A 25,034-nucleotide genomic window follows, 5' to 3' on the forward strand; every position below is an offset into this window, starting at 1 on the left:
ACTGGAAGCTCTACTTCCCCGCATGCACATGCACACTGGGGAACTGGTCTTCCAATTTCTGGTGTTCCCACATGTGCGCCCCGGGGAGTGGCTTTTCCAGTTTTTAATGCTCCTCCCACATGTGCATGCTCCCGTTTCAGCAGTCAGTACCGAAAAGGTTCGCCAATACTGTCCTATACACTTCATCAAATCCAAAAACCAGAGTTACTGTATTCATTCTTAATTTCAGCTAAGTTTCAACTTTGGGTATTAATTTTTTTTCCCAAAAATAAAATGCATGTTCACAGAAACCTTGTAAATATAGGGCATGATTTTCTATATAGATAGGTTCCAAATGATGAACTGCTTTTAAAATACTAGAAATTGCATAGGCAAGTTATTTCAGAGATTTGCAAAGGAAGTTCCTAATTACTGTATTGGGCCAATGTAAATAAATATAAATTCTGTACTGAAAAAGCAAACGGAGTATACAACTATCAACATTTGAGAAACTATCTCATTTATTGCCCAAGGTTGTAATTTGAACTAAGGAAGGCATATTATTTTAACAATTATTTTAAATCTCATTGCATAGACATTTTTGAATGCCAATGTGTAACACATCCTAAGGCACTGCACCCTCTCCATGGGATTCGAGATGTGAGAATATGAGATAATAGCTGAAAAATGATTCATTTTGACAAATCCCTTGATATAATCAGATTCAATGTTCAGTTCAAACCCTTGTTATGCTGAGTAATAGGAACTGGCAGGGAAAAATCCAATAGAAGTGAATATTTGTAGCTTAGAGTTGAACTGTGAAGTTGGTGCTTTCTAAGCTTGGTTGCTCATCTGTGGACCTTTTGTTACTCAACTAGGTAACATCATCATTGCAAGTGAGTGAGAGATTTGCTGCCTTTTAATATGCAGTTAGCTTGTCCTGCCAATTTTGGTTAGGATGTAGTTTATTTTTTTGTCATTTCTTGATTACAATCTTATTTTCTGCCTGGTTATTTGCCTGGTCTTGATCCCTGCTTATCTGAATGTGGGATGCTGGAGATGTGTTGTAGTTCTTTTCCCCCGCTTCCTAGATTTATTATTGACTCTTTTGAATAGTGTGTAAATGTTGTTCCTTTCAATATGTCAATTGATGGCTGATTCGGCTGAATACTGTTTTTCCAAGAATCTTCTAGCATTTTTGGATTTGGATTTTGAAATTCAAAAATGTTAGAGAATTCCTAGAAACCTGACAGTCAAACACATGTACGAATCTGTGTCTAAATACAGCGTGCAAGCAAGCTGCATTCCCACAACGATTCATTAAAAATAACCATAGTTTAAGAATCCAACCATAATGCCTGGATTCATACAAGATGGTAGTTGAACTTTGGCATGGGGAGAGCTGCAATAGTGTTATTTTACTGCCTTTTTAGTGTTATTAAATGTAAATGAAAACAGCATCCTTATGTAGCGAAAGGGGGGATGTTGACAGGAGAAATGTTGTATCTGCTAAATTCCCCAGTTAACCAGATTCTTAAATGACTCTGCCTTTATTATATACTTAAGTGCCCTTCCTTTTCATTAGTCATTGTTAGTGGCAGATTATTCTATGCCAAAATATTTGACAAGGATCTTTGAACAGATGAAATTGGAAGACTTTCATGAGATGCCTTTGAGATAGATTAATATTGCATTAATAGCCAGTACTTGTGAATAGTTAAATGGAAGGAAAATATTGTTTCAGAAAAGAGATAGTAGTAAGTTAATAGAGCTAATCATTGGTAGCCATGTCATATATCAAAGCTACCTGAGCTGCACTCCAGAAATATTATAGCAAACATCAAATAAATTGACTATGAAGAAAACATTGGCATTTCCTTCTTAGTCTGTTGTTTGTTTGATATTGACAGCGATCTCTTTTGTCAAAAATAGCCAGGAAGTTAATATGTTTGTACTGACATCATCTTTCATCAGATGGTCAAAATATCAAGCTCTCTAAAAAATCAAACAAGCAAACAAAGCTCCACAATAATTGCCTTTTTTTTATTAACCGCAAAAGCGATTCAGGCAACACACTGAATACAAGCCATCAATATTTTAAAGCTGGCTGCATGGAGTTTTAAAGTCAATGAGACTAAAATCAGCTCACATGGGGAGTCTTGTGCTAGAGCACCAACTGGAAACAAAACCACAGCTATATAACTAGAACAGTGGTGGGTTGCCAAGATTTTTACTACCAGTTTGGCCGCGCTCCCGTGCGCCAACGCTTCTGCGCATGTGCAGAAGCACCCGGCGGGTGGGTGGAGCCTCGGGTGCTACTACGATCTGGGCCAAACCGGGAGCAACCACCTCTGAACTAGAAGGTTTCCCTGGCACAGATGGCTGTTCCTGACAGATGCAAGAAACCTTTAACCTTCATGCTGCAAACTTTGGGTTGGTTGAGTGATGGGAAAAAAAGCCCCTCAAAATATTCTAAACTTGGTACCTGCCAGGCTTGGACTACAGTCTTCAACCAATGCTTTCTATAGGTAAGTTTCTCTAATTCAGAGATGTCAAACTCAAGGCCTGTGGGCTGGATCCAGCCCATGGGGTGCTTAAATCTGGCCCATGGGGCCAGCCTGGAAATATCAAAGGACTGGCCTGCGACGCCTCTGCTGGCAAAACGGGCCATGGGGAGGAGCCCCCGCAAGGCCTCATGTGGCCTGTTTTCAGCCAGGAGAGTGCTACAGGAGACCATGGAGACCAAAAATGAGATGCGGGGGACTGGGCACAGCCCCCATGCCATGTTTTGGTGAGAAGGGTGCTGCAGGAAGCATCTGTCCCATCTCCCCCACAGCTCCCCACCTCTGGCCCATGTAAGATAACTACAGTGCTGATCTGGCCGTCGAAGAAATCCAGTTTGACACCCTTGCTTTAGCTAATATGTGTTGAACTCCATTATCTCTGAAAGACATCCATTAAGGTAAACCAGAGTAATCTGTTCCAATTTGCAACTGATCCTAAAGTTCAGAGAGATCTCATTTACTTCCTTTTATAATTGCATGGTAGAAGTCAAAAAGTGATTTCTCCCATTGTCTACCAATTCTTTCTTGATGTTTGGATATTTTTAGGAAACAATCAGCATCATCCTGGTTCTCCAATTATTGACTGAGTTTGCAGACTGCAGTAGGTTACAAACTTTGGTTTACCAGTCGTATTGCTTGAGGTCACAAATTGCTAATCCAATACCAGCAAAATACATTCAGACCCAATTTTCTTCAATGCTATGACATAGCGAACTATAAATTAAACCCCACATGCTGGGCTGGCATAACATGGTAGGTTTAAATGGGATTGACTAGTCTGTACTTCAGTATTATAGAAACAAACAGAGATTTGGTACAATCTGTGCCCCGAGTCAAACTTTCAGTGCTAAGCTCTGGTTTAATGAAAACTCATCTCACTTTTCCTTAGAGACACAGAGATTTACTGCAAATGGGCTGAGAGAAGCAGGGGCCAGATTCAATCGTACCTAAATGTTTTTCTGAAGAACCATACCTCTAGAGCTCTTTGAAAGTGAAATAGGGAGAGAATTGCTTGTCTATCTGGTCCATCCCTAAAAAGGCTGTCATGTAGATTCTCTCTGGATGGCATCCCCTTGGGTGTGATGCAGTGATGGGATACTGGTACGCCCCGGTACAGGTGTACCGGTGCCTGATGGGAGCACCAGGTACCGTTCTGGTATGGTGCTCTTGAGGGCCCACCCTCCCGCCCTCCCTCCTTACCTGTATTTGAGCTGATTGGGGCTTCCGCGCACGTGTACAGAGCATAAGGCACCTGTGCGACGCTCCGCTGAGCAGCTGGAGCATCACGGAGCATCACTGGCGGGAAGTACGCATGTGCGCACTGCATGCATGCTGCGCATGTACATGTGGTGGACGCCCGGCCCTGTTTCACCGTACCGGTTGCACCGGGATCCGGAACTCACCACTGGTGTGATGACCTTCACAAGTCTCTCTGGATAGGTAAGGTCAATTTGAAAAAGGCAACCTTGGAGAGATCCAGATCCTGAGTTTTAAAGATGACGATCTACCTAGAAGCTACAGGTAGTCCTTGACTTAAGACTTTAACTGAGCCTGGAATTATCACTTGTACTGGTCATTAAGAGGATCGCCATGTACAAAGAGGATCATCTTTGCAAAGTTCCAGGTTCCTTCCATCCACTGATAGTCAAAAGTGCAAAATCATATACCTCACTGAAACCCTCGGCATGTTATATCCCTTCCACTGTTCTTTTAAACAAATACAATAAAAAATATATTATTCTGACTATTAAAAATTAGATGTTTCCTGTTACCACCACACTCATCTCAAAACTGTGGCCGACTTCGTGACCCAAAGGTGCTTTTTCAAACTTTTCTTTGTTTTTGCTTGAAGACTTTTTGCTTGTCATCCAAGAAGCTTTTTCAGTCCTGAAACTGAAGAACTGAAGAAGCTTCTTGGATGAGAAGCAAAATGTCTTCAAGCAAAAACAAAGAAAAGTTCAGCTGCCGTTTGAAAAAGCACCTTTGGGACAACCATGACCTGAATGACTGAGATTCTCCATAGACATCAACCATCTTCATTGTTATCTAACACTGTCCTCTCAACCCAAGCAGGACCCATTGCAATGTGGGATATTGTGATGGTCATAAGTGCAAGGACCCATTGCATAGTTTTTCAGCACCGCCATGATTTCAAATGGTTGTTAAACAGGCCAGTTGTTAAGTAAGGACTACCTACATCTACGTATAATAATCTTTTGTTGTAGAAAACTTTAAGCACGTTGCTGCTGATTTATATAATTACAGTATAGGGGCTTGTTTTCTAGGACCTTAAATTTTATGCAGCTAAAGGGAACATTTATTTTCAACTCGTTTTCTCCTTACCTCCCATGAGGAAGAGAAGTCCTGCCACATACTGCATAAGGCCTCGATCCCAGCAGCAGCCCAGCACCCCGATAATCCATCCAAATAGGATGATAGCCACCGCCATGCCCATAAAACCAGCTGTCATTCGGCGTAAATCTGCAACGAGAAATAAAAGTCCAGTTAATATGAGTCATTGTTTGTCTTGATGATTTAAAAGCCTAAGCCTTGCGCTGAACATTTGATGACTTGCTAAGGTCGAACCCTTCTCGTGCACGTCATGTTAGTGTCTACAAAAAGACCTGTTTCTTCATTGATTTTAATAAGAATAAGAAATACAGAATCATCTCTTCTGTCGAGTTTCAAGTGATCCTGCTTGTCATCAGATAGAAAAAAGATGACAGCTACAAAGCTGGTTTCGTCTGCAAATATTAGTTGATCAAAATAAAGATTGCTTTTCACTAGCAAAAGACTAGTAGGGAGTTCCAAGGCATATTTTAATATTTCAGTTTTAAAAACTAAACTTAACATTATTTTTTTCCTTAAAATCAAGAGTTTTAATTTTATTCCCATTTGCCTCTTCTCAACACTTTCCATTCTGGCCCTTGTCAGGGATGACTCAATTATCCAGAAATTGCAGAAGAACGAGTCTAAATTAACAAATAGCAAAGCATAACCCCAAGACCAAGAGAGTAGGAGATATTTGGTTGTTGTCTCTGTTAACTTTGTTCTTCCACTTCTTTCTGTGATCTTCTTTAAAATGCAAATCCCCTTTATCTTATGTAAGTTGAGAAACAGGCATGTTTTCAGAAAAGAAAAATGGGAACAAGAATCTGCTTCGAATAGACAGAATGTCTCCATGCTCATGGGAGTACTTGCCTGTCTCTAATATTTTAATATATTCTTTTTTATTTTTATATACATTTTTTATTTTTTTCATTTTCATAACATATAATCACATGTATACTATTACATAGCCAACATCGTATTGTATTATTAAATGTTTACATCAATTCATCTTACCATCAACTCCCAAAAACAATTATTGGCTCTTCTGCTCTCCATACATCATATTTGTCACTTTCTTCTCCCTCTCTCCTCCCCCTCCCTACCTCCTTTCTTCATTTTGTCATCCTTCTCTTCTCTACTTCCCCTTCTTCTCTCCTTCTCCTCTCTCCCCTTTCCACTCCTTCTTTCTCTCCTCCTCTACCCTCCCCCTGCTCTCTCTCCTATCTCTCTCTTCTTCCCTTACCTCTTTCCTCTACTTCACACTCTTCATCTCATTTACTTGGTGTATTAATATATTCTATACTATGGATAGCAATTATAGATTAGACTATATATTTTAAACCAGAGATTAGAGGACCAGTGTAACACAGTGGCCCCCAACTGTTTGGGCACCAGGGACTGGTTCCATAGAGAGAGTTTTTTCGCGGACTGGAGGGGGCGTAGTTTAGCATGATGCCTGCATCCCATAGATGGGGCTTTGCTTGTTTGCACGGGCTGGTTTCTGGCATAACAGAATGTATTGCAGTAGACAGTCTTATGGCTAACGTAGATTATATTAATGCAAGATGAGACAATGTCTGCATTGCCATAATATGTTGAATCATCTTAAAACATGCACCTTAAAACACCATTCTGGTCATGTTCATTAAGTGTCAACTTCAAATCAAACCTGGCAGAAGCAATTTTTCTATTCCTCAGTTGCCACATAGGGTGGAGGATAAAGGAAGGAGGATAAAGTATGTTGCTAGACAAAACACATCACTTTCTTGTGGGAACCAAGGTCATCTCTACAGATGGTGGATAGAGACCGGGAGGAGTGCCTGGAGAACCTGCCAATTAACCTAATTGGCGAATGTGACCTGAGATTTTTGGGGAGGAAGTTATTTCCTACTTTAATTATAGTAAAACGGTGGAAACATTTAGAGTTGGTTTTCCATTTGATCGTGCCGATATGATGTACCCAATAAAGAAGTTCTTAGAGAAAGACCTTAGCCTCCAAGTTCTGATTTGTTTGGGTTTGTTAGTCGGGATCTTGACATTAAGTTGCATAAATCCAGTCATACACTACAGCAAAGTATGAGTGCTTGTTACACAAGGTATAATTGGTTTGGGTAACATTTTCTGTTTACCTTGTAAAACTAAATCACAAAGATTGACGCAATGTTTAGCCAACTTAAATGTAAATTCATAAGGTTTCAGTAGCACTCAGTAGCATTCATAAGGTTTAGATTTTGTTCATTTGGGAATGTGAATTGACCTGGGACTTATTGCAACAGATATGACCCCAACATTATTACCAGAAGACCACTCAAATAACTCTACTCCTTATATAAGAACTGATGCTGACGTATCTATCACCAGCACCATCACACAATGAGTTTGCTTTCAGCTCACCGGTGGTTAAATACATTGTGGATATTCATTTCTGTATGAGTATGGACTATAAATTACATTCAGAAATCATCTGCCATATTGAATTGCACATGTACAAGAATATTTGGATGGTGTTAGTGGCATTCTCCAAGCAAACAAATGTATTATAGTGCAAGAACGATGCAATAAACTCTGCTGCCAAACCTATTTGCCAAAGTAACTCAGTTTGTCTTCAAGGTGTCAGAGGGCTCTTTTGTTGATTTTTGCTGCAAAAGACAACCATGCCTAATTCTATGGAAATTATTCCCACATACTTTGTTTGAAAACATTTTTAGTAGCAGACATATCAGGAAAAACCTTATTTTTTTTAAAAAAATCATCTAATCTTTATCTGCCCTGGTACAACTGCTGCCCAAGGACGCCACTCTCAAAAGGCAGCGTGGTGAGAAAGGAAAAGAGTGAACTGGTTATTGGAATTGCTCTGTGTTGTCCAAGGCTATCTGGTTGGCATTCCTTCCCTGTCACAATGTGGTATACAGAAATATCAAGGCTGCGGACAAGTCAATTCAGAGCACTTCTTTCAGTGAGAAATGAATGCACAGATGTGCTGAATCAGCCACTACATCTATTTTGAAAGAAAGAGGTCAGAGAAGAGAGACGTGTTTAAGCATGCACCATACCAGAATTTGAAGCAATTGAATAGGTCTAATATCAATCAAACCAAGCTGCTGTCCTCCAAGGATGCAAAGCTACATAACTTTACTAGGGACGTTCTCCTGTTATCCAGGATGAGTTTCACAATAGGAACATGAAATGAGCAGTATGTATTACCCCTGCCTTCTGCAACAGGACATCCTATCACACACTATTTTTTCTCTGACTTTTCTCCCTGTGTAAAAAGGATCTACTGATCCCTCTACATTTAAATTGTTTTCATGGTGTTCTTTGAATACTTCTCACATGCCTTGCCATGGACCCTCATATGATAAATGGGGAGCATGACACTGTCAGCATGCAAGGACTAGTAACCAAGGTTATGGATTCTTTTTGTTCCCCTTTTGTAGGAAATCATGGGCACATTCCCTTATGTTGGTCTCCACGTTGTAAAAAAGATGTTGAGACTCTAGAAAGGGTGCAGAGAAGAACAACAAAGTTGATCAGGGGACTGGAGGCTAAAATATATAAAGAATGGTTGCAGGAACTGTCTTATGAAAAGAAGGACTAAGGGTGACATGATAGCTGTGTTCCAATATCTCAAGGGTTGCCACAAAGAAGAGGGAGTCAAGCTATTCTCCAAAACACCTGAGGGCAGGGGAAGAAGCAATGGGTGGAAACTAATCAAGGAGAGAATTAGAACCAAGGAGAAATTTCCTGACAGTTAGAACAATTAATCAGTGGAACAACTTACCTCCAGAAGTTGTGGGTGCTTCAATAATGAAAGTTGTTAAAAAGGTGTTGGATAACCATTTGTGTGAAGTTGTGTAGGGTTTCCTGCCTAAGCAGGGGGTTGGACTAGAAGACTTCCAAGGTCCCTTCCAACTCTGTTATTCTATTCTATTCTATTCTATTCTATTCTATTCTATTCTATTCTATTCTATTCTATTCTATTCTATTCTATTCTATTCTATGTTCTTGCTGTTTAGAGGATTGGTGTAAAATGTGCAGTTAATAACGTAAAGAAATTTTGGATGAGCTATTCTCTTTATTCTTTGCTCCGGAATGAGGAAAAGTATAGACCAGGGGTGTCAAACTCATGTTGTCACGGCAGCGTCATGTGACGTATCGGGACTTCCCCCCCCGCCTTTGCTAAACTAAACAGGGGTGTGGTTAGCGCGTGATGCATCCGGCCTGTGGGCTGTGAATTTGACAACCCTGGTAGAGACCATTAGCTTTCTTCAGCTAACTCCTAAATGTTTGTGGGATTGCAACTGCCATCATTCTCAGCCTTTACCTAGTCAAATGTATCTGGTGCACATCAAGTCAGGAAAACTACTGCAGGAGTTATTATAGGAACATAATGATAATTGCATAGCTGAAAGAAGAAGGCTTGTAAGAGCTTAAATCAATAATACCCGTACTAATAAAATCTGACTGCCTATCAGATTTGTATGCCGTAGTAAATCAAAGACGACTTACTTTACTGGCTAGAGCTGTTATTTCTATATTAACCACCCAGAATTATTTGATTGCACAGGGATACAAATGTAATACATAATCATATCTACAGTATAATGTAAAACATAAACATCTACAGTACAATTTAAAATATAAACAATGCATCTTCACAGTAAGGTAAGTGTAGATAAAACATTCACAATAACCAACTCACATTAAAAATAACCAGCAGCACTAACAATTAAAATCCACACTAACCATCTGCTATAATCATTAAATAAACAATATTATACAGTACATTCTGCAAACAATCTTTCATTCCTACGAATAGATGTGCTGAAAAGTTTCGAGCAGCTAAACTCATCTTTCTTTCTGCACTTTGCTTACCTCAATCGTTGGAAAAGGAACTTTCTTTCCTCAAGTTGCCACCTAAGCAGCAAATTTATCCCTTAGCTAAGTGCTCAGTTTAAGCCAAGGGTGTCCAAACTTGGGAACTTTAAGACTTGTGGACTTCAACTCCCAGAATTCCCCAGCCAGCATGGCTGGCTGGAGAATTCTGGGAGTTGAAGTCCACAAGTCTTAAAGTTCCCAAGTTTGGACACCCCTGGTCTAAGCCCTCAATCTGACTCCAACAAGCCCTAAAAAAGGATAAGCTGTGTTTAGTTGTAAAAAAAAACCCGTTTGAATTGATCCATACTTCCATCAGTCATCCCAAAATCTCTGTTGTCCTTTCATCCTTTCCATTTTTATTCAAAAACACGCATTAAAAAACCAGGCAACGCTTTGACTGCATCCTCATGGCCCCCATCTCAACTTTTTTGACTATGCCTTGTGGACACCTTGCTTCCTCTTCCGGTCCTTGACTCTTCTTAGACTTAGAATAACTTTATTGTCAGTTTGAATGTACACTAATCGACGTACATTAAAATGAAATTTCATTGTACACAGCTCTCAAAGGGTCACCACCTCCAATATACATTCCATAAATGTGACAAAATAAATAAACAATACAAAATTATGCATATACCCACATATATTACACAACACAGAGAAACAACACACTCTAGTTTGGATGTATACATGTATACATATACATGCCATCTAGGTTTTGGTTGCTGCTTTTAAAAGCTATGCCTTGGGTTCCTTCAGATGATGTTACATTTCTTGTCCCATAGGACCCACAAACCTGATTCTTTAGGTTATCACTCCTTGGGACCTGCATTCGTCCGTCCGTCTGTCCATCCATTTGTTTTTTTGCCCATTTACAATGAAAATCTCCCCCCAAAAGAGGAGAAAAAATTAGAATGTGATTGGCCTGTTGATGACACAAGAATGGAAAAAAAGCTTTCTTAAATTTTAAAGAGAGGAAGTGCCTGTGACTAGTTGTTGGTTTGCAAGAGATCTCTTATTGCGCAAAATAGGCAGGGTGATCATTTTGAAACAATAAGGTCTGTGCAGGGGGAAATTGGGTTTTTCCTTCTTCACATGGTGTGATACGTATGTAGATCAGGGCACTGTATGTTTTAAAAGGTGCCTGTAGTTTTCTTAACAATAGTACAGAGAGTTCTCTTAGTGCTTTAACAGCCGTTTGAAGTTAGTGTATCAATGCTCACATTGCAACCATTGTTGTGTGTCTCACAGTCACATGATCACTATTTGGGCACTTTGCAACAGGCACGCAATAGCCATGTGATTGTCATTTGTGTGTTTCTGATAACTGGCTTGCAACAAGCAAAGTGAATGGAGAACATGGACGTCGTGGTGACGTGATGTCTTACTTTATGATCGAACAAGAAGTGCTGTTGTAAGCCAATTGTGGTCACAAGATTTTCTGATTAGCAACTACAGTACTTAGTACACTACTCCAGTACAGTACTGAAGTTAGTGGCCTCAATTATGGTCATTAAGTGACCATATTACCACATTAAGCACTAGAGCAGGGGTGTCAAACTCAAGGCCTGGAGGCCAGATCCAGCCCACAGGGTGCTTAGATCTGGCCTGTGGGACCACCCTGAAACCCCAAAGGACCAGCCCATGATGCCTCTGCAAGCGAAAACAGAGTTCGCAAGGGCTGTGTGCAATGTTCCCTCTAAATTTTTTTCAGTGTGAGCGGAGAAATATAGTGTTTGAGCGGCACATTTTCATGCCTGAGCATCTGAATTTTTTTCATAGATGTCACCCAAGACAACAACGAAATCAGTGTTATTTGAAACTCAATTCTACCATGTAAATATCCATTAAGTAAAGAAATCTCCCTATACAGGTAGTCCTCAATCTACGACCATAATTGAGCCCAAAGTTTCTACTGCTAAGTGAGACATTTGTTAAGTGAGTTTTGCCCCATTTTACCACCTTCCTTGCTACATACAGTTAAGTGAATCACTGCGGTTAAATCAGTAACCTGGTTGTTAAATCAATCTGACTTTCCTACTGACTTTGCTTGGCAGAAGGCTGCAAAAGGAGACCCCAGGACACTGCAACCATCAAAAATATGAGGCAGTTGCAAAAGATCCAAATTTTGATCATGTGGCCATGGGGATGCTGCAGTGATCATAAGTGTGAAGAACAGCCCTAAGTCACTTTTTTCAGTGCTGATGTGACTTTAGTCATTAAGTGAACTGTTGTAAGTTGAGGACTACTTGTATTCAAGTTCAATGCATGACTTTCTATGGGAAAAGGATCAAAACTCCCCTCTATCCACATTTTCCATACTATGAATTACTTTATATGCTTTATACTTTCCCCCTTACTATCCAATAGTCTGCAGTGATATTAGCAAGTTATGAATAAATTACCAATTGATGTAGATTAGCAATTGGGGCACATAAAGAAACAAACAAAAAGGGGGGAGGAGGGAGGGGGAGAAAGGAAGGGAGACACACACACACACAAACACACACACACACACACACACAGAGACATAAAAGGAAAGAGAAGAAAGAGAAAAAGAAAGGTGAGAGGAGGGAGGGAGGATAAGAAAAAGAGGCAGAAAAAAGAAAGAGAGAGAAAGAGAAAGAAGAAAGGAAGGAAGAAGGAAGGAAGGAAAGAAAAAAGGAAGAAAGAAAAGAGGAGAAGGAATAGAGGCCAAAAAAGCAAACAAGGAAAAGTAGGAAAAACTTTCACTGGAAAACACTATTTTTCCATCAGCGCAAAACTTTCCTAAACAAGGTTAATTTTCCGGATTTTGAGTTTCTGGTCTAGGCGGACCAAGAAGCCTCTGTTTTCTTTTTCTTTTCGAGCAATAAAATCAAATAAAATCCACGGAGCACCAGCTCGACTCCCCCTCCCTGCCAAAAAAACCTCGAGCCCCAATGCTCCGAACGCAGAGGCTGGATTCAGACAGGTGCCCACCCGGCGTGGGTTTCCACTTGCTTGCATGGCGAGCACCTCCCGCACATCCGCATCTCGGAAGCGGAGGAAACAGCGGGGAGCCCAGCCATGGGGGCTTAGCCCACAAACCTCCACGGAAGCATCCTCCGCACGTCCCGCGGAGAGTTTGCTGTTGCCGCTGCTCCCCCCCCCTCAATAACTTTGATCCAGGAGGGAATGGCCTCCCTGTCAATCAGCCACGCGCCGGCAGAGGGAGCCCAATCATAACCCTAGGCAGCCACATTTCTATTGACCAAATGCCCGCCTTCCTCTGGGTGTGTCCAGGCACTATAATATCCCGGCCGAGCTGATAGAAGCCTCCTAGCCGCCTGCAGCTTGTCCATCATGCTAAAGATCCCTGCGCGGCAGTTGGAAACTGCTGCGCTGTGTTTTGTTGCCACCTGCGCATCCGCGCACCCGCGCAGCTTAGAGGGAACATAGGCTGTGTGTGGTCCTCCTGGGTTCCATTTTTGCTGGCAGAGGGTTGCAGGAAGCTGTCACAGCCAGAAAAGGAGCTCGGGAGTCTGCTTTTGTTGGCGAAGCACTAGGGCCACCAAAGGTGCCCCCAACATGAGTGACATCAAACTGGCCACATCCACCCCGGCCCCTATGGTCAAACACAACCCTGATGTGGCCCTCAATGAAATTGAGTTTGACACCCCTGCACTAGAAAATACTATGTGGTACAGCATAAAGCACTTTATATATCATTTAGCTTGGCCCTGAGGGAACATTGCTTGTCTCGCTTTCTCTTAGTTCTGAGCAGAGAAAGGTGCTTTCAGGAATTTGGAAGGAAATCCATTTTGAAGATATTTTATTTAACATTTGAGAGGACCATCATCTAGATCCATTTGCAGCTTGATATGAAAAAAGAAGGAAACAGGCTTCACATTTTAATATTTTCCGCAATTTCAAGAAATGGTTTCCCCTCAGTTCGCTATTAATGGAAGCAAGAGAAAAAGACAAGAGATGTTGCCCTGAATGCCGACATGTTCTGTGAAAAGGACAAACTTAAATAATTAATAGAAATGTCAAGTGAACTCTTGGCATTTACCTGACCTGCAAATATCCTATACTTAGATTTAGCCAGTTGTTTTTAGAGTAGGATTCTGCGTAGAGATGAACTATACAGAAAAAGCCCTCATTAGTTTTAAGAAAAAGAGGAAGGGGAACATAACTCCACTACTCATTTACCAATGACCTGTAGAGGAAGTTCGTTATAATTTAGAGAAAACTGATTTGTAGGTATTCCAAAAGTATTCAGGGAAGATACTAGGGGCGCAGGAACCCCAAATAACTTAATAAGGACTGGGCATTTTGAAGAAAAGTAAGAGAGAATTGAGAATGGAATGGAAAATTGTAGAAGTAGATGTGACTAATAGGAAAGCTTAAACACTTTCAATTGCATATCTGATTTCATATTTTGTGTGTGTGCATGTCACCAGCAAAAGTACAAAGGGAAAAAAAGGAAGCAGCATAGAAAGATATTAATTACAGAATAGAAGGGATTTTTTAAAAACTTTTTTTTATTATTTTGGTTTATTCTTCTATTAACATTTAAATGAAAAGCCTTTTCTTCCAAGCTCCACATGTGAAATCTACATTTAAATCAATGCCATTTAAAAGTGAGAGGAAATGTATAACTATATATAACTATGTAAATTGCATCTCTATTGGTTTTGTCCTATAAACAATTGATTTCCCTCCCTGTCATTTAAAAAAAGACAGAATTAGAAGTATATTACAATGACATTTTTTAAAAAGAAGGATATAAGCAATTATATATTAGGATCACTTTGGGTTAGATTATTCTGAGACTGAAGCTAGAAAATAATGTTGCATTATTATAATAAACTTCAGTAAAGTCTTTCTCCTGCCAATATCAGCCAGAGATCTCCAACTTTAGAGCATTCCTTTGTCCCTATAACAATGTTTCCAAAGCTAATTTTCCCAATGCTGGAAATCATGATTGAAGAAGGGAATTCTTTAGTGGATCTAAGTTCCTTCTAGCTGCCTAATATTTTCCTGAATAGGAATATAAACAAAATTAGAAGTTTGCTTAATGAATCCCTCCCAGTCACTCAAATGGGAAGAAATTCCCTTTAAAAGAAATACACACACACATTCCAAATAAACATTATGGGAACAAATGCCTCTCCTTGTTCACCTCTGCTCTTTTAGTTTTAGAACTATCCATAGCTGTGATCTTTGAGCATCTCATATGGCAGATGATATTGCTCTGAAGAAGACTAAAATCAAGAATATAGGGTATTTTTCTTCCCATCCTTCATAAATAGGCACTTTCTTTGCTGGATATAGATCATGGAATGAGTTCTGACCCCCCCTCGTCCCACACCAACACACTCTGAGCCAAAGATACTTTACAGAATTTATTAACTGACAGACAGGTCCTTGGCAGCAAACCGGCACAGACAAGCCTGGGCAGCAATCCAACACAGATAAGCTTTGGCAGCAATCCAGCCTGCCAAGCTCACAATACTGTTCTCCAACATTAGTTAATGCGTTGACTTCTGCAAAAGGGGCGTATGCACAAGCAGTCCTTTTATAGTCTGGAGAGGAGCCTAATTACCACCAGCCGAGTGCAATTACCTCCTGTAACTGCGCAACTGTTCCTATTAGCTCTCCGGTGCCGGGCATCCAAGAACAACTCACTGCTGACCTCCGGATCACTCTCCCTTGTCTCCTCCCCTCTGGTCCAAGGCTCGTGCGCCTCCTGGTGGCCAACCAGCCTCTCTGCGCCCTGCTCGGAGTCGGAACCCTGTTCAGGGTCCTCCACATCCTCCAGAGCTGACTCATAGGGACCCTCGCTGTCGGCTCCTGCTGGGCCACGACAGGAATGTACGCAGATAATATGTAAATGGATTCAAATGGTTTCCTTAATGTGCTCTTATCTGAATGTTAGGACTAGGGTGCAGAGGATGAGTCTACAGCTCAGTGATTGAGTGCGCTAGAATTTTCTGTTCAAAGGCGACGTGGCTAGGAGCCTCCTGAATGAAACAGTGGAGAACAGATGCCTATAGATACAGATCTTGATGGAGACATAGATCCAGGATGTTTTCAGAAAAGGCTTTTATTGTGCTAGTGCACCATGTTAGTCACACCTGTGATACAGAAGGTTAATGTGACATCATCTTGCATTTGTAACCTTCTTTCTATTTCTATTTCTACGAGAGCCAAGGTGGCGCAGTGGTTAGAGTGCAGTACTGCAGGCTACTTCAGCTGATTGTTAGCTGCAATTTGGCAGTTCAAATCTCACCAGGCTCAAGGTTGACTCAGCCTTCCATTCTTCCGAGGTGGGTAAAATGAGGACCCAGATTGTGGGAGACAATAGGCTGACTCTGTAAACTGCTTAGAGAGTGTAAGAGCACTATGAAGCGGTATGTAAGTCTAAGTGTTATTGCTGCTATTGTTTTCCCTTTCTTTTGTCTTATCTCTGGAAAATCCATTAGAGAAAGACAGAAAAATTCCAACATATCTCGTGATAGGTAAAGAAGACACCCTCACGTCAAGCTCAGTTCCTGGTACACGTACTGTACACATACGCAACAGTCTTACAGGCATTGGCATGATTATGACTTTCATTCTTTGAATACTTTTTTTTCTTCATATAACTCCTGCCTGCGTGACCATAAAAAACACTATGACCCACTCATAGTCCCATAAGTGCCCATAGAGGGGCAGTATTTTGATGGCCACAAGACTGGGGCAGTATCTTGACAGCATAAAATCCATGCTGTCATTCACCTCCTGACCCATTATTGATATTTCTGCCTGGGCATGGCTGTCCAAAGAGGAAATCCTTTCTCTTAAAAAAAGATGTTCAGCCAGATTAGAAGTGATGATTACCATAGGTGTTAATGTTCCTGATCTTATCACCTATATATAAAACTCACATAGAGATCTGTTGTGGCCCAGCAGGATCCGGTTGAGCTGCTGATGGACTCAGATAGCAAGGGTTCATTTGAATCTGCTCTGGACGATGTGGAGGACCCTGTGCAGGGTTCAGTTTCAGAGCAGGGACCAGAGGGGCTGATTGGCCACCAGGAGGCGCCTGAGGCATGGAGCAGTGGGGAGGATCAAAGGCAGTTTGTCCCTGATGCTAGAGTGAGAAGGGCTGAGAAACGTAAGCAGCAATTACGTAGGCAGGCTCATAGAAGATAATTCAGCTCAGGTGGTTGTGGATTGGCCCCTCCTAAGAGAGCTTATAGGTGAGGCATTGGGAGGGGACATTTGCAGGAAACAACCATTCGAAATTAGCAGTGAAAAAAGTCTATGTCTTAGAGCCGTGTTTGAATATCTGGTTTGTTTTTGTTGTATGTGAGCTATCTGGGCCCTCAGCCAAAGAGTTTGTTATCTTGCAATTGAACAGTGGCAAACAGCCAAGCCTGTGTTCTGGCTTGTTCACAGGCGTGGAGAGAGGGGGGTCAGAACAGAGATCTTTTACCAATATAACATATTCAAGATATGAAATGATAGGAGTTCCCATCTTTTCTTCCAGTACATCAGACTATTTCAGTGGCATAAATTTAGTCAAGGTAAGGATGAAGAATGTCTTGGAGCCCACAGGCCCAAGAGTTCCACCAGCACATTAAATTTTTTTGAAGAGAGAATCTCCTTGTTGGTCTGCTGCAGGGCTGGTATGTATTTATACTAGAAATTAGGCATTGGAATGGAGGGTGGGGATGGTAGAAATTAGCTGCAAGCCAACGTGTTGGCTTGAGTGACTGCTAGATGGAAGCAAAGCATTACAGAAAAGCTTTCTTAGCTGCCATCTAGAGGTCATCCAGATTTTTGTAATGAAAATGAAAGCTGCTGAAATTGCTCAGCCCTGAGACAGCATGCCAGTAATAGTTTGTGAAAGAATGTCTCAAGCATCAAAGTTGCACTGGTCTTTTAGAAATAGCCACTGTTACTTTAACTGCTTAGTAATGTTGGGGAGGTCCATTTGAGAGGTTTGCCTTGGGCCCCAGGATTTTATTAATGCCTTTCAGCTATCAGATGCATGTAATAATTATTTTTAAGTGCCATTTTTAAAAAATATAAAAATTCCTTTCTCCTCATAAATTACCGTACCAGGATTTTGCACACCGATTTATATAACTTATATATAATATAATATATTTCCACATCTGAACCAGTGGTGAAATTCAAATATTTTTACTACCGGTTCTGTGGATGTGGCTTGCTGGGTGTGGCAGGGGAAGGATACTGCAAAATCTCCATTCCCATCACACTCCAGGGGAAGGATACTGCAAAATCTCCATTCACTCCCCATTCCTGGGATAAGGATATTACAAAATCTCCATTACTACCCTACTCTGGGGCCAGCTAGAGGTGGTATTTGCCAGTTCTCCGAACTACTCAAAATTTCCACTACTGGTTCTCCAGAACCTGTTAGAACCTGCTGAATTTCACCCCTGATCTGAACCTTAAATTGTTGGCATAATAGACAAAAATTTAAATTCTGATTAGATGGGACTTCTTTTACTAATGAATTCCAAACACAGGCATTTCATATTGGACTTAAAAGGGAAAATAAAATGGAAGGAATCTTTGCTGAGTTTGAGGGATCATTTTGCACTTAGTTTTTTTTTTTAGCATGGACCTAATAATTCCTTCTTGACTTTTGTTCCAAAGAGTAAATTTAAACTTTTCAATGGAAAACTAATATAATGCTTTTATTATAGTCACTGACCAACAAATTGGACAGTTGACAGCAAAAATAAAATTTAAAAAGTATGAGAAGCCATGACATAGAAAAGAAAGAGGGATATTATTTGGAAAGAACAATAAATGCTTTAGAGTCTGAAACATTTCTAAGATATCAACAGAAGTGAATAAGACATTTGCCGCAGTGCAATAAATAGAGATAGCAGGATATTAAAAGTAGAATGTAGGTATAAAAACAAAAAAGTGATAAAATTATTTTATGAAATACTAGAATTCTACCCATTGACTATGATGCTATTAAGTCAATGCACAGGGATATGAGTTTGTGTATATTTAAGTGTGTATAACTAAATCTTCTATTGGTCCATGACAAATAAGATATGACAAGAGATAACACCCAGGTGTAATGTAAGAACAAAGTACAAATGTACATTAATAAATCAGAAAACTAAGAAATTAGTTTCCTACTTAGAGAAAATGCAACTTTCAGGTGGTGTTACTTCTCTAGTTTGATAGCGAGAAACAAATAAGATGGTTCTCAAGACAGAAGGGATTTCTCTTGGCAGATGAAAATGTAAGGGTAGAACATAACTTATTGTGAAAAGGGCTCTGGGCTACAGCAGTGTGTCTCAACCTAAGATGAGTGGACTTCAATGCCCAAAATCCAGTTCCAAGTCTGGCTGGGGAATTCTGGGGAGTTGAAGTCTACACATATTAAAAATGCTAAGGTTGAGAATCATTGCCTTAGAATCGTAGGTTCCTTCAGTACAGGGACAAGTTTCAGTTTGCAAAAGGAATATGATTATTCCCTGCAGACATTAAGGCAGGCTAGAGAGGAACGTCTGCAGTGTGACTGGCAGGTAACATTAACTAAATAAATAATTTGCTCTTTGGAAAGGTCTCATGGTTATATACTGCCAGCCACATTAAAGAGTTTTGTCAAACTTCTGCTTTTGAAAGCAGAGAAAACACAACCGAACATAGGGTTGGAAGGGAACTGGGAGGTCTTCTAGCCCAATGTCCTGCTCATGCATTCCAGGCAGATGGCTGTCCAGTCACTTCTTGAAAACCTCCAGTGATGGAGTACCTCTAACTTCTGGAGGTAAGCTATTCTACTGATTGTTCTCAAAATCAGGAAATGCTTTGGTGATAGCCCTTCAAATACTGGAAGACTTCTATTATATTATCCCTAGTCCTTCTCTTCATTAGTCTAGACATGCCTAGTTCCCTCAATTGTTCATCATATGGTTCAGTCTTCAGACCCCTTATTATCTTCGTTGCTCTTCACTGCATTCTTTCTAGGGTCTCAACAACATTTTTGTATTGCGATGACCAGATTTGGATGCAGTATTCCAAGTGTGATCTCACCAGTGATCTTCAAATTATCCCTCTGTTGATGCAACTAGGACTGCTTTGCTTTGTTAGTAACTGTAACACACTGCTGGCTCATACTTAAGTGGTGGTCTACTAGAAAACCTAGATCCATCTCACAGTTGCTACTGTTGAGCCAAGTACACCTGTTCTTTACCTGTGCCTTTGGCTTTTGTTGCCTGTATACAGGACCTGACTTTTCTCACCACTGAATTGCATTTCCATTTGTGAAACTGTGATCAACTCTAACAAGATATTTCTGAATCTTGAGTCTATTTTTTTAAATGATGACTGTTCCCCCTTTCCACTCCCTGGCTTGGTGTTGTCTTCAAATTTAATGAGTTCCCCTTCTAACCCCAGATTATTTCTGAAGATGATGAAAAGTATTGGTCTTAAAACAGAATCTTGAGGTCCCCCACTATATTCCACATTGCTCTATCTTACCAAGAAGTAGGCTGTGATCTACTTTGTCAAATGCCCTAGTGAAGTCCAAATATACGATGTCCACAGCATTTGCCTTATTCACTAATTTAATCACTTTGTCAAAGAATGCAATAAGCTTTATCTGGCATGATGTGTTTTTGACAAACCCATGCAGGCTTCTATATGTTTCTTTGGATCACCGCTTTCTAAGAAAAAGGGAAATTATATATATATATAAAAAGAATGACAGCTAGAGAATTACTGAAATAGTGAAACTTAAGACAAGAATATCAGCAATACAGTGACGTGCGGTGAGGTTTATGGCTGGTGAGGCTGGTGACGTCATCAGCGCGAGCTGCAGTCCCCTTCATGTTGACTCAGGAAGGCAGGGAATGGGACCACGTGTGCAGGAGGCTGAAGCTGCCTCAGCCTCCTGCACACGTAGTCCCATTTCCCTCCTTCCTGACTCCTGAGTCAACATGAAGGGGACCACAGAGTATGCTCCATGGGACCGCGGCTCACGCTCCGTGGTCCCCTTCATGTTCACTCAGGAAGGTGGGGAATGGGACCACGTGTGCAGGAGGGAGGCTGAGGCTAGAGGAGCCTCCTGCACACGTGGTCCCATTCCTGGACCACATATGCAGAAGGCTCTTCAGCACCTTTTCTCTTTTTTTTATTTTCATGATGAGAGCGGGGAGGCTCTGCCTCCCCTGCCTTCCCTGACCGCACGTCCCTGCAGCAATATATATGGGGCCTAAAATCCAAAGGAAGCATTCTACTTTCTGAATGAAGGGCTGTGTTTAGGGGAATTCTGAGTGTGCATCTGGATTATATTGTATCTGGGAGTTTTGTATGCACATCCCTGTGAGCCATACAGCACTGGGAAGATAGATTTAGGTCTAAAAACTGTGGCTTTATGCTCATCTCTTCTAGTATTAAAGACGTTGAGTATAAGCTTAGCACTATTATTGGTCTGATTTGAGATAAATTTAATTTGTTTCTGCCAGATGCTCAATTGCTGGGGTAGTATGTCAAGTTATTTAAAAGATAAAACTTGGTCTATATTATTATTGTTTATGTTCCATCAATATTTTTGACATCTCATCGCTTTGAAAAGATCATAATTTTAATTTTGAAGAAGTTTATTGTAAGCAATTCTTCTCTAAAGTAATCTGCTAGAGCCCACAGAGTGAGAGAGAAAATGGCTGTGTCATTTGCATGCAGGACCATATACAACTGCCTATCGTTAAGCAGAAGAAGATGGAAATTGACATATATATTAAAAAGAGGAGAGGCAGGATACATCTCCGTTTTACTCCTATCTAGATGGAAATAACTGCAGAAAGCTGACCACTGCTATCCTATCTAACCTGCCTGATGGTGTTATCATGCAACATCCTAATTAGAAAGAGTAAACTCTGATCTACAGGTGATCGCGATAGCTTCTCCCCGAGCTTTTCTCTAGATATTGACTCAAATGCTGGCTTTATATCAATAAAGGCAACGTGCAGAGAGCGTGTCTGCATGTGCATATATTTCTCTGCCAAAAACTGTAGGATAACTCATTGATCCTCAGGGCATTAATGAGGGCTTTGTATAGGCTTAATCTAATTCCATGACACACTAGATTCCACCTGTACTAGATACATCACCACTCTCTCCTCCTCTTCCTCCTCTTCTCTACTCCTCCTTATTTTTAACACTTTTTTGTGGAACAACATACATCTTGTCTTCTGGCAATGAACTGATCCTTTAAAGGGCCTGGAGAGCCATTTAAGAAAATAAAAGAGAGGGAAATGAGAGGCCCTGGGGAAATGAGGAATAGATGCTGCTATTTTCCACTCAAGGTGAAGGAGACAATGTAGGTCAGAAAGAATGCTTTAAGCCAAAGTAACATATTCTATGGGCCTCTGGGATGTTTACTGTTGAGTGCTTAATAAACATATGGCACTATCCCCTATTTGGACAGCCTCTATGTGCAGAAATATACAGTAGTAACTTCTGCAAATTAAAGAGAACAAATTAGCCACAGTGTGATACCATCTTATATTTAACTCATCCAATGGATTTTTCCCATCTTGTGCAGTGCACCTCTTGTTGCTAAGTAGGTAAAAGCTTCCTGTACTGGAATTCTTGTTCTAATTTGTAAATCACTTAGGTAATTCACTCAAGGGTGAGGTGTGAATTGTCAGATGAAATGAATTGTTGTTAATGGGAATCTGCAGGAATTGAGGAGCAGCTTGAATATTCCCAGGATGGCTGGGAATGTTTGCACTCAGTTTTAAATTGGACATGTTGAATGGGCTGGCCTTCACTGCAATTCAACAAGCAGTGTTGCCTAACTTTTCTAGGTAATCCACACAAAGGAGATATAATCTATGGATCTTATACAGTGGCACAATCCCACAAATGGCATAGGTGGTCAGAATGGTGACATATCAATAAAAGCACAAAGGCGGACTTGCCATCCCGTGGCTGCACCACTGCTTGCACAGTAAATTTCTCCTCTAGTTGTGTTAATGTGACACAAAATCGGAACACTACATGCTTGCATTTGTGAGATAATACCATTCAATGCCATGGAAGAGCAATTTTTTTGCTCTCATATCCCCTACCGCAACTCTTCTTCTCTCACATCTCTAGATACAAATAGGAAAGAGTTTAGTTAAACAATTCAAGAGAAATATCACTTGTCCAGTTCATACCTGGGAAATTTATTTGCTACTAAAACTCTTCTTGTCATGACCTCTAATTGGGTGAAATAATGCATCATAGGGTAACAATTTTTGAAACAAGGTACCTTAAATGGGGTAATTTACAGAATGTGTCCAAAATCCAAAACCCATGATTCCCAGAAGTATGAAATTTGGGTAAGTACTGGCTGCTTTAGTGCTTCTAATTACTGTTGTACTACAAGGCTGCTGCTGTGGTCATATGATTTCATTTTCACCATTCTGTGACAGTTTCCCAGTCAGTCTCACAATCCTTCACTCTCTCTCCCCCCACCCATCAGCAGTCATTTACCTGCACAAAGGGAAAAGAAGGAAGATTTCTGATGCTGCCTGCCAGATTCTCACAAGGAAACTCAATGGGGAAACCAGCAGGAAGTCAAAACGGGCTCCTGCTCTCAATGCTCTTTGGCCCATCTTTGGTCATTCTATTTCTAGAATGTTTAGGTAAGCAAATATCTCTGAAACAATGACTCAGTGAGGCATGGGTTATCTAGTGCTTTCTGAAGATATTGGATCACCACTGGTAGAACTCTCTGCAGCCACAGCACAGATAACCAATATGCTTCAGGCACACATGCTGGCAGCTGAATTTTCAGGGATACATTCCTATGTCACCTGTGCAAGCCTGAAATTCCCCAGTCAAAAGCCTCTTCATCTCTCTCTAAGCTTTGATATGTAAAATAGGTTTGGACCCCTTATAGTTCTCATTTCAATAGTGCCCTAATTGCCAACAGCTGTGAAAGACACTTGCTATTTCTGAGCCCACATACAAAGAGTGGAAAAAGCTACTGTCTACCCCCCTGTCCCCCTTTAATGTATAAAGGGAAGTACCACTGTCAAAATTACCTTTCTTCAAATAGACGGATGAAGATGCCCATCTTTCTGTCTGAATGCATTAGTTCAAGATGCCAGCCCTGCTTTCTGAGTTAGTTTCTATGAAAAATTCAGCTTTCTCTGAATCAAGAATGCTTTGCAAGAAACAGAAATAAGTTGGACATTGTTGTTGATATCCTGCCTATCCTCCAGGAGTTCAAGAAAGTATAAAGATCACCCTCCTCTATTTCTCCCCACAACAACGATCCTAACGAATAGGCTGGACCGAATGAGAACAGCAAGCTCAGAATCACTTAGTAGGCATCCATGGCTCAGGAAAAAACTATAAAATGGACCGATATCTTTGGTGATCAATCCACTGTTTTAATAGTCCCAAATATAGGCTTAATATATGAAGAAATGATACAAGATTATAACTTACCAATGCTGAGACAACAGCAAAGTAGTTTCAGGGAAAGGGGAGAGGGAAAAGAAAACCTCAACTATTTAAAAACAAAAATGATGCTTTTTTTAAAAAAAAAATCCAGATGTTCCATATGCTAAAAATGAAAAAAATAAATAGCTCAATTTGCATAGTTGGATGAGCTTCAGCAAACGCAGACTTGGAAAGAAGAGTCTTAAGGAGTCTTAGATGCCTTCCCTGTATCATTAATTGTAGCACAGAAATGTACTACCTGAAGAATTCAGGTAATGCATGGTTGGAATAGCAATAGTACTTAGACTTATACACTGCTTCATAGCGCTTTACAGCTCTCTCTTAAGCAGTTTACTGAGTCAACATATTGCCCTCAACAGTCTGGGTTCACATTTTACTGACCTCGAAAGGAGGGAAGGCGGAGTCAACCTTGAGCCTGGTGAGAATCAAACTGCTGGCAGTCGGCAGAGTTAGCCTGCAATACTGCATTCTAACCACTGTGCCCCCACGGCTCAGTTAATCAATTGATGGAGAGTAATCAAGGAGCAACCTAGAACTAGAGGAGAAATTTCCTGACAGAACAATTAATCAATGGAACAACATGGCTCCAGAAGTTGTGAGTGCTCCAAAACTAAAAGTTTTAAAGAAGAGATTGGACAACCATTTGTCTGGAATGGTACAGGGCAGTGATGGCAAACCTTTTCATCATCGAGTGCCAAAAAGGGAGCACTTTGCATGTACACGTACTTGGTGCATGCACATGTGCTTGTCTGGACTGCTACAAGAAAGAGAAGCTGGCCAGGGGGCATGTGCACACCGGAAAATGAACTTCAATTT

At 40.7% G+C, this 25,034-nt stretch overlaps 1 protein-coding gene across 2 annotated transcripts in view; it reads right to left on the bottom strand.

The window, feature by feature from the left end:
- The window catches only part of TMEM178B (transmembrane protein 178B), a 363,015-nt gene that overhangs the window by 49,412 nt on the left and 288,569 nt on the right, over nt 1-25,034 (bottom strand). For both annotated transcript variants that reach the window (XR_014175705.1, XM_081957050.1), the window contains exon 3: nt 4,887-5,024. Coding sequence is in view for 1 of the 2 variants with exons in the window: in XM_081957050.1 (XP_081813176.1) it covers nt 4,887-5,024 (138 nt within the window). In the remaining variant the exon portion in view is untranslated. The remainder of the gene's footprint in view (nt 1-4,886; nt 5,025-25,034) is intronic.

This window comes from Natrix helvetica (genome assembly GCF_964273705.1).
Source record: "Natrix helvetica genome assembly, chromosome: 6".
Taxonomy (NCBI): domain Eukaryota; kingdom Metazoa; phylum Chordata; class Lepidosauria; order Squamata; family Natricidae; genus Natrix; species Natrix helvetica.